At 39.8% G+C, this 10,354-nt stretch overlaps 1 protein-coding gene across 1 annotated transcript; it reads left to right on the top strand.

The window, feature by feature from the left end:
- Positions 1-458: 458 nt before the first annotated feature.
- On the top strand, positions 459-10,102 carry gpc2 (glypican 2; the record flags this gene model as incomplete). The annotated part of the gene is made up of 11 exons (XM_079249532.1): positions 459-615; positions 2,183-2,341; positions 3,278-3,412; positions 4,407-4,582; positions 4,700-4,780; positions 5,193-5,358; positions 6,475-6,605; positions 7,106-7,252; positions 8,366-8,502; positions 9,509-9,681; positions 9,825-10,102. 11 exons carry the CDS (start codon positions 459-461, stop codon positions 10,100-10,102), a joined length of 1,740 nt encoding a protein of 579 aa, XP_079105658.1.
- Between the last annotated feature and the right edge of the window lie 252 nt (positions 10,103-10,354).

The following is a 10,354-nucleotide window of genomic DNA, read 5'->3' as shown; positions in this document are numbered from 1 at the left end:
GATTCATTTACATGCAGTTCAATTTAATATCTGATAACTTGTAGCTGTATTAGCAAACTAAATATTGTGCTGTAATTTTGAAGGAATTCCCGTTTCCGGTGTAACCATGACTACGTCCCGTCAGTTTACGCCACCGTGTGCCAAATGATGCTCAGGATCAGAAGCACCTCATTTATTCTCCTGTATTTACGTGGGCTACACCAGCGCGTCTCCCAGGAAGGAGAAATCCACAGGACACGTCAAATGGGCACGTCTGTGATTTAAAGACCCAGTCCAGGTCTTCATTGTATTTTTCAGGGAAATTATGACAGCTTTAAACGACCGATTTTAGATCCAGTTAAGCTTTTTACTTTAGTCTCTATCTTGCCCAGTCGTTTATTTATAATTCGCTGCTCACTTATCTTAGATAAACCCACCCACTCTGCTGGTGCCTGTGTTTTCTGAGTCCTGTGGTGAGGATGGACTACAGGCTGCTGGTTCTGCTCTACGCTGTCGCTGCCCTGTCGGGAACCCGAAGCCCCGCGGCTGCAGCGGGTAGGAGCTGTTCTGACACCCGGCAGGTGTACTCCGAGAAAGGGTACAGCACAAGCACCGCTCCGATTACTCAAATCTCAGGTACAATTTTGCAATATTCTGTGCTTTGCATGAACATAAAGCAGTCTAAACTTTTAATATCTCGTAAAATACAGGAATATCCATTATGAAGTTAAGTTAGTGTCGCAGCAGAAATGTAGGCGCGTCAGCCTGCTCTAGTTTGCTTTCATAACGCATGAAAAAAAAATAACTATGCATATTAAGGTCAATGCTATCTCACTGCTTAGTGGGCTAACAGACGCACCATAGATCCCAATATTGCTGAAAATATTTAAGAAATAGCCTTGGAAAGCATTGTTGAAGACAACATGGCTCTAAACTCACTTTAGAAAGAAAGAAAAAACATATGTCGAGGCATCATGATGAGTTTCCCCCTGAGAAATAATGCAGCATGCTTTATAAACAAATCACTGCCGCCCCTTCCTCCCCTCTGTGCGGTTTGAATAGGATGATTAAGGGAATGAGCAAATTGCCAACACCGGTGCAACAAAGAACCTCGCCCTTAATTAGTCTTTTCCCACTGTCCCACTGTTAAATCCACTGTTAAATCCCTGCATATAGCTTCCTCATCGCTTCTGTTCTCTACTGATCATCTTATGTTAATGAAGAGAGAGCATTTAAACTTTTGGTAAGAGGTGTAGGACTGAGGAAAAAGTGGGCAGAATCATTTTCAAAGATTAAAACCACGAGGAAAAGGGAAAATGCCTAACCATGTGATGAAGCAAATAGACTGTTGTCTACTTGGAGATTTAGCCTCATGAGCAAATCACTGAGACCATGTCTGCTACTAACATTCATATGACTTTATAAAGTAATTGTCAGTTAAATGTGTGCTATGCAAAGGATTGATTTCATGGCAACACAGCTCAGTGTGTGAGCCAACTGCAGAATTGATTGATTTCAGTATGTGTGTGTTGGGCTATCACTGCCTCACTGTCCCGTGGGCCAGGGGAGCAGATGGCCAGGAGAGAGAGGGATGAAGGGAGGCAGTTTAGAAATGGAAATAGAGGGATGAGAATGGGCTAATGGTGAGACGCACAGAGAGAACAAAAGAGGAAGAGAGGAACAAGATTGCGGGTGGAGCTGAGAAAGAGACTTTCCACTGTATAAACAGTTGCATATTCATGCCAAATGTGAATGACTGAAACAAAGACCCAAACCTATTCTACACCCCAAGTGCTGTGTGTTATCCCCACCTCCTCCTGACTATTGTTTGCATATATTATTACCTCAGACAAATCAAAGACCCAACCTGAGCTGACAAAGAGACAGATTAAAACTGAATAATTCATGCAGGGAGATTGCAATTTTCTCTCTCACAGTTATCTTTGATAAAAAAAAAATCCTATCCTATTCACTGAACAAGGAGATTACTGGAGGAATTGACCTTGCCAAAAAATGGACCTACTGACTTTAGCAGAAAGGCCTTCAGTTACCTCTTTAGCCACAAATTCAAAGCAAAAACAAAGATTTATTATGTGTTGACATTGAATAATAAAAAAAAAAAATCTTGTTTCTCCACATTGTTAGTGAAGAGTTCTAACCTTGTGTTCCTTTCTGGCACCGATGTACTGTTATTTTGGCATAGGTGAGCACCTGCGGCTCTGTCCTCAGGACTACACCTGCTGCTCCAGTCAGATGGAGGAAACCCTGTCCCTCCAAAGTGAAAGAGACTTCCTTAAAGCCATTGAAGACAACAGCCAGTTCCTTTTGACCACCTTCACTCAGAGACACCGCAGGTTTGATGGTAAGAGGAAGATTCAGACATTCATGCTGTTATCAGTTTTAATATGAAGATTATCTGCTTTAAAGTTAAAGTGTAATTTTTATGCTTTTATGCTTCAGGGTCAGCATTTAATAGATAAGAAACATAAGCTGCTTTGGGTTTCTTCCAGTCTAAAACTCCCTCTTTGCTGAGTTAAAAGCAGAAAGTGATGGCTGATTCAAAGGCCTTCTTTACTTCTTTACTTAGATGGTGAAATTTCTGACTTCAAGACTTTAGATGGCCAAGCATGGTTGATACTTGTTTAATCCTAGCTAAAACTGATGAACCTACTCGGCTTGTCACAAATAGAGACAAGAATCACGTGTGCTAACTTCTCTCTACAAACAGTCACTCTTCCATATTTGATAATGCAACTCATTTCTGTATTTAATTGGATCCTTTCTGCCTCATAAAAACCCCTGAATCTTCTCCAGAGACCTCCTTTTGTGTATTTGAAACATTGTAGATCAAGCTGAATAAAGCGTGAAGACATGTGTGATAACTGCAATAACTTTGATGGCTGTCTGTATTGAATAAATGCATTTAAATCTGTTTGTATTGCTGCAGATTTGAAGCAGCCTGAGAGCTGAATTCTCTCCTCCTACCTGCTGTAGACTGCTAGCACCTTTTTTTTTTCTTACCTCCTCACACTTTTATATAATATCTGAGTCATATAACGTTGTTTAAGGAGTGGGAGACTGCATATGAGTCCTAAAGACAGATTGTGGGGAAAAAAAATACATGTTATTACACTTATTCACTAAAGTGCAGGTTCTGACGTCCCTGTGAGCTATTAGTCTTAACAGAGTGGAAGAAGAGTGATTGAGCACCTCCACAGAAACCTGGCTAAGATATTAGAGGAAATGAAGGCAGGTGCAAGGTTGATATTTAATTTCTGCTCATCTTGTCTCTGTGCAGAGTTCTTCAGAGAGCTTATTGACCTTTCAGAGAAGTCTATGAACCAGATGTTTACGAAGACCTACGGCCTGCTCTTCACTCAGAATGTTCACGTCTTTCAGGAACTATTTGTGGAGCTTCGCAGATATTACTCCGGTTGGTTTAATCCCTTCTTTGTCCACCTCACCCCAGTCTAATAAAGGAACACTAACTGTGTGTGTTTCCCATATAATGCAATAAGATAAGGCTTGTTCAAGTGGTTTTCTAGTCTAAGTAGCTTTCACTTTGCGACAAAAACTCTGTCTATAGTCCAAAAACTCTGTCTATAGTCTGCATTCTGCAGAAGAGCTGTCATAATTCTTTGCTGAACTGTCAGTGAAGTAAATCCACATCAGCTCTGGACAGCAGGAAAGAAGCAGCTTTGTCTTTTATGGGAGGGCTGACGCGCCGAGAGGAATTGGAGAAAAGAAATAGAAGAGAGAAAATTGGATTCCCACGGATGCCAGACCATTTCTATTTCTGTTCCGGATCGCTCTGTTTTGGCATGACAGCCGTTCATTGGCGAGCCCATCTGCAGGCTGTTGCTGCTTAGTCAACCTGTCTTTGTTTGCCAAACAGCATGTTTGGCTAATTTAAGGCTGTATCGTAGACTCCAGATTGTGGCGTACTCATTCTGTATAGACACTAAGATGCAGACAGCTTGATTCACCATATTAATGTGTTTTGCAGTCAGTGCAAAAATAAAAGAAGCAAAAATTATTTTCTCATGTTTTGACATTGATTTAATATATAGTTATTACCTAGTAAGCACTAGTTACATTCTGTCCAATTCTTTGATTTCATTTTTATACTAACCATGAAACACAACCATGTAATATCTTTTTCTTTCTCTTTTTTTTTATCAGACCCATGAGTCATTTCACACCTATATTTGGATTATTACATGCTGTCTACAGTAGATTATTTCCTTTCCCAGACTAGATTTAAACCAACATGCATGATGCTTGTTTATATTTTTTTTCTAGTAGGCTTTACTGAATGAATCCAAACATTAAAAAGAAGAATAAAATGAAGATGCTCTGGGTCGATGTGTTTTTTCTCCATTTTCAGGTAAGAGAATCTATGTTCTGATAGACTCTTATGTCCACAGGAGGGAGTGTGAGTCTGGCAGAGGTCCTCTCAGATTTCTGGTCCCGGCTGTTGGAGCGGGTCTTTTCCTTGGTCAACCCCCAGTATCAGTTCAGTGAGGATTACTTGGAGTGTGTGAGCAAGCATGCTGAGCAGCTGCAGCCATTTGGAGATGTGCCCCGCAAACTTCGAGTACAGGTGTGTGTGTGTGTAATGTATATGACATTCACACCTCAGAACCATCTTGCCATGGAATAACAGCAGGTTGTAAAATATGACTGATCTTACTTGGACATGTTTTTATTTCATATTCAGGTCTCCAGGGCGTTCATAGCAGCCAGAGCACTATCTCAGGGCTTGGCTACCGGGCGGGATATTGTGAACAAAGCAACAAAAGTGAGTTATTTATGCTTAACATTTTATCAAACGCACTGTTGAATCCAAGAATACATTTTACTGCTGCCTAAAGTACGTAGGCAGGCCTATAACAGAAATAAATGTCCCCTTACTGTCACTAGCATTCAGCGTTCTTCTCAATAATTATTTATTCATTTGCTATGTTTATCTACTGTAGCTTTAAAAGAAAAAAAAAAACAAAACTTTAGTTCGTGAAAACCCTATACATTCAGCTATATTTACTCATTTCAGGGGGATTATTAGTGTTTTAAACTTAGTCAAAATGTAGTAACAATTAATAACTGATCATATGCACTACCTGATTGTTGAATAATTATGCCATCTATGAAGTTATTAAGCTTACTATCATGTTTTGTGAGTTATTTTTCCTTATTTATTGCTTTGTTTTCAGCTGACTGCAGATTCAGAGTGTGTGCGCGGCCTGATGCGTCAGTGGTACTGTCCACTGTGTCGAGGCACCCCCTTCTTGCGGCCCTGCCACTCCTTGTGCCTTAATGTGATGAAGGGCTGCTTAGCCAATCAGGCTGATTTGGATACAGAATGGAACAATTTCATAGGTGGGTGACAGGGAAAAGTTGGGCTTTGTGAGGATGGAACTTAATATCTTGATATTTTGTACATAAAGTATCGGATCAGATCTGTTACAGTGTGGGGTTAAACATATCCCATTAGTGAATCTAGATTTTCTATTTCATCTTTGTCCTTTGCAGTTTAAGTCATATGTCATAATTGTGAACGGTTGTAAAATTTAAAAAGTAATCCAGCATAAGTTTGAAGTGCAAGTTATCAAGCCTGTAAATGTGTTGAATCAACAGTTAGAAGTTTTAACACCCAGGTCAGGTTTTCAAACCAGCCAGAAGTGGACATCTGTGAAACTGTTTGTTGCTTTGATGTTTGCATCCTATTTCAGTCTCAGAAGTTGTCACTTATCTTACCTTTTTCCACAATGCTTTTAACATAATTTGATGAAGTAGCCATTGTGTGCCCTACTGAAATCACTGATCACTGCTCTCAGCTATATTTTTTTATGTTTCTTGGTGAGGTGGATTAAGTATTTCAACTTAAACTACCCTTTAAATCAATGATTTTTAGATGTGTGGGCATCAAAATTGTGAGTGCTCAAATTACTTTTACCAGCTTCATAAAATATTAGCATAATTAAACTGGACATGCACAAAACTGAATTCTCTTCATCGTGCCTCTGTCAATTATTTACTTCCACTTTCTTTTCCCTGTAATGAATTCCTCCTCCATTTATCATTCACGCTTCTCTGCTCTGCCACAACTGATCTGTTTTCTTGTGTCTCCCTCCCCCTTTTCATCAAACATATACATTCCTCTCATTTTTTCTTTTCATTTCATGTACAGTGCCCCATTTTTTACCTTTCATCATGCCATCAACATCTACAGCACTCAGACTCTTTGCATTTTATATACTCCTCAGACCACCTGTTCTCTTTTTTTTACTCTTCTCTTCTTATGAATGCATCACCTTCTAAAGAGATGTAAATCAAACCCATTCATCTGGTTAGCCAGTGAGATTCCAGGCATTGATATCTATTGTCTTGACATTTGTCAGGCTTTTTCAATGTATTACAATACTATGAGAATGTGCTCTTAGTCAGCAGACTTTATCCCCCACCATTTCCCTCTTACTCTTGCTTTGCCTGCAGATGCCCTGTACATGGTTTCAGAGAAGCTGGAGGGACCGTTTAACATTGAGCTTGCGGCCGACTCCATCTCTGTGAAAGTGTCGGAGGCTATTATGCATATGCAGGAAAACAGTGTCAGCCTCTCCAGTAAGGTAAGATGGATGAGATGAGCAGATGATCACCAAAAAAGAAACTAAAATGTTGTGAGTTCTTTTGTTTTATTGCTTCCATGTTATCTGACATCTGACCTGTTGAACTAAAACAATTTGCTGAACCTTTGAAGGTGCATAAAAATAATAATCTGCTTTTCTAAATAATCCACACCTACTATAAAGCCATAATCTTAATTTTAATCATACTAATGCATGCAGAAAACTGCAGGAATTTTGCACAGATAGCATTAAATCTATCCGTATGATTAGAGCTGCCAGAGAGATGACCGCACCTGGTGAGAAACAGAGGTGTTCCTGGATTGTGATGTGTAAATAAAGTTTTCTTTTTTAGGTAACTTTGTATAATTCAAGAATCTCATTTACATCACACTGGCTTCTTTAAAATGTGTCATATTGAATCAATGTCCTAGCTGTATCTGTCAAAATGAGCAAAAACTATCTTGTTTTGAAGAAAGTGTGTGTTTTGTTGTTGACCTTAGGTTTTTCAAGGTTGTGGAAACCCAAGGCCAGCTCCAGCACGGTCCAAGCGCTCACCTAAAGAACCAGGAGGTAACAGGAAGCCCTTCCGCACCTACACCCCTGAGGAGAAACCCACAACTGCTGCAGGCACCAACCTGGATCGTCTGGTGAGAAACAAACAGTGCTTTAAACTTAAAAACACCTAACTCTTAACTGTGTTCACCATCTAACCACCATCTTATCTGATCTGCAGTTTAAGGTGTGAACAAACCAATCTAAACAAAAAAAAAAAAAAAAAATTACACTAATAAGGCTAGAGCAGTGAAACAAAATTCTGAAGTTTCTGTCTACTGATTGGAAAACCTCATCAGTAGACTGAAAGATTGATAAACTCTCTGTGTTGATCATGAGTCACACTTTTCACAGTTTTTTTTTTAGATGCTCATCATTTAGATGTGTTATGTTAATATGTCCCTGCGATGGACTGGTGAGCTGTTCAGGGTGTACCCTGCCTTTCGCCCAAAGACTGCTGGGATAGCCTCCAGCTTCCCCACGACACTTAATTCAATTCAGCTTTATTTGTATAGCGCCACTTCACAACAATGCTGTCATAGGACACTTTACATATGCATCATTTCAAGCCAATTCATACATATCCTATAATAGAAACCAACTGATTGCATCGAATCATGACTTCGATCCAATCCCCCATCCTGAGCATGCACAAGGTGGCAGTGGGAAGGAAAAAAATTCCCTTTTAACAGGAAGAAAACCTCCGGCAGCACCCGGCTCAGGGAGGCCAGCCATTTGCCTCGACTGGTTGGGGTGGAGACGACAGGAAAGACAGATCAATCGGACTAAGTAGTTTGGATAATGAATGAATGAATGGTAATATGCATTCACGTTGATAAGTTAGCAAAAGAAGACTGAATTAAGTCCAAGCCTGTTCATCAATGGCTTAAATCTTAAGTAGTCTTGCAGTATTGTAGTTCTTTGATATCAAGAGTAGAGAGGAAGGGAGAGCATAAAACAATTTTTACCTATTGTGTCTTATATACATGTGTATATAAGTGTATATATGTATATATCATGTGTATATATCTGTGTGTGTGAATATATGTTTGCTTTAAGGGCTGACCTAGAAGCAATGTCATGTCAGAGTTTCACTTATCCAGCTTCAGCACCACAGCTTCCGTGCACTTCCTCCAGACAGCTATATAAATAAGGATACTTTAAAACCAGGTTTGACTCATAATAAATTTCCTTCCGCCTCCACGCAGGTTACTGAGCTGAAGGAAAGACTGAGGCCCATGCGAGGCTTCTGGGTGTCCCTCCCACACACCATCTGCAACGATGAGAAGATGGCTGCCGACGTCACTAATGAGGACCGCTGCTGGAATGGGCAGACTCGGGGGAGGTGAGCAAGATCAGAGCAAAAAGGTTGGAGGTGGGGTGTAGGATAGTGGGAGTGATGGTGTAGAGGTGGAAGGATGCAACAGATGGAACTAAGTTTATTTAATTTAGCCATCAGCAGTCACCCACATGTTCTGTGCGTGGGTCCACTTGCCTTTATGCACACAAATGCAGCCAACACTACCTATCAGGGCTCAAAGAGACTTTGCAGAGTCTTGTGTGTTTGTTTAAAAGAGCTAGAAAGAGGCGAAACAATTCTGCACAATGGCATCTGTGATGCTGACACTGCATTAGAGCGATATATATAAAAATACAACCATGCTTAGTGTTTTCAGTTTGAAAGGAGGGACTGAAGCTGATGTCAAATTTTATACTGCTGTTGGTGAAAATAATTACATTTATTAAATCATTATGATATAATCTGAAATTAATACACCATTAAGCGTCAATGTGATGACATAGTTTTTTTTTTTACTAGCTTTTGCAAATATAAGATTAATGTGAAGTTCCTTTGTATCTTTCATTCATAGGTAGACACCTTAGAGACAGCCACCCTTTGTCCTCTTTTGTTATTTGAAGCCTTGAAAAATCCTCTGCAATCCACATCAAAGAACTTCTGGACAATCAAAACTCACTTATTACAACATGACTTCTCCAAATAGATACATGCTAATACATACATTCTGCATATAGTAAAGAAATTGTTTCTGTCAGTCTGTAATGTAAATGTTATCCAGAGGAACACCCTCATAATTGTGCCGTTTTATGAAAATGTGTCCAATTTTTTCTAAGTCATTTTAATTTTAATCACAGTCATTTAATATGATAGGTTTTATCCTCATGGTATAGTGAATGTTTCACAAAACCATCAGATAGTTGTAGAATTCTAACCTGGCTGATTATTGCATCGTACACAAACTTCTCCAGTATGTATTAGTTTATTAAGAGGTGACTTCTCCAAAACATGATTAATAGTGCATGTGCATTAATCCTTCTTTGTGTGTGCTCAGGTACCTTCCAGATGTGACAGGTGATGGACTAGTTAGCCAGATCAACAACCCTGAGGTGGAGGTGGACATTGCCCGTCCAGATGTGAGAACCAGACAGCTGATTATGGAGTTAAGGGTGGTGACCAATAAACTGAAGCACGCTCAGAGTGGACAGGACATGGACTTCATGGACAGTGAGTGTTTCTGATACTCATTTATGGCATATATAAATGAGAGAATGAGAAAATGTATCATATTTATTAGTATATAATCTTGTGGCAGTTAATAGTTTCCTTCTGACACTCCGACAATCTTAAACATCTCCTCCTTGTTTCAGGTGAGGAAGGCAGTGGCTCAGGAGGTGAAGATCTCGGTGAAAGGTACAATGATGACTGGCCAGGATATGGGCCTTACTCTCCACCTTACAGTAAACCTCCACGTAATCCTGCATCCAGTCCTGCAAAGCCGGCTCGAGGCCGAGACAAAAATGGGCCCAAGTGGAACAAAAACAACGGCCATGGGCGGGCTCGGTCTGCAGCCAGTCTGCATACCTTCTCCCTGGTTCCCCTGTTGTCTTTGCCTTTCATGGTCTCTGTGTCCCCCATGTGGAGATAGCTGGTTATTATTATCCAGAGGTATTGGGGATTTTTTTTAATGCTGGAGTCTTTAAGCACATTGTGAAGGGGGAAAATGTCATTCCATTTGGGAATACCAGCAAAATAAAAACTAAACAAGGAAAGTAAAAAACAGGCTAATTTAGCAATAATCAATTTTACTGCACTAAATAAATCAAAATGAATTAAACTTCACATTTCCTTATGAACAAAACAGACATTACTCTGTATTAATGGTTATAAACAAAACCTA

This window comes from Telmatherina bonti (genome assembly GCF_933228915.1).
Source record: "Telmatherina bonti genome assembly, chromosome: 12".
NCBI classification, from domain to species: Eukaryota; Metazoa; Chordata; class Actinopteri; order Atheriniformes; family Telmatherinidae; genus Telmatherina; species Telmatherina bonti.
The sequence above is the reverse complement of the archived record's forward strand: the minus strand, read 5'-3'. Positions and strand labels throughout refer to the sequence as shown.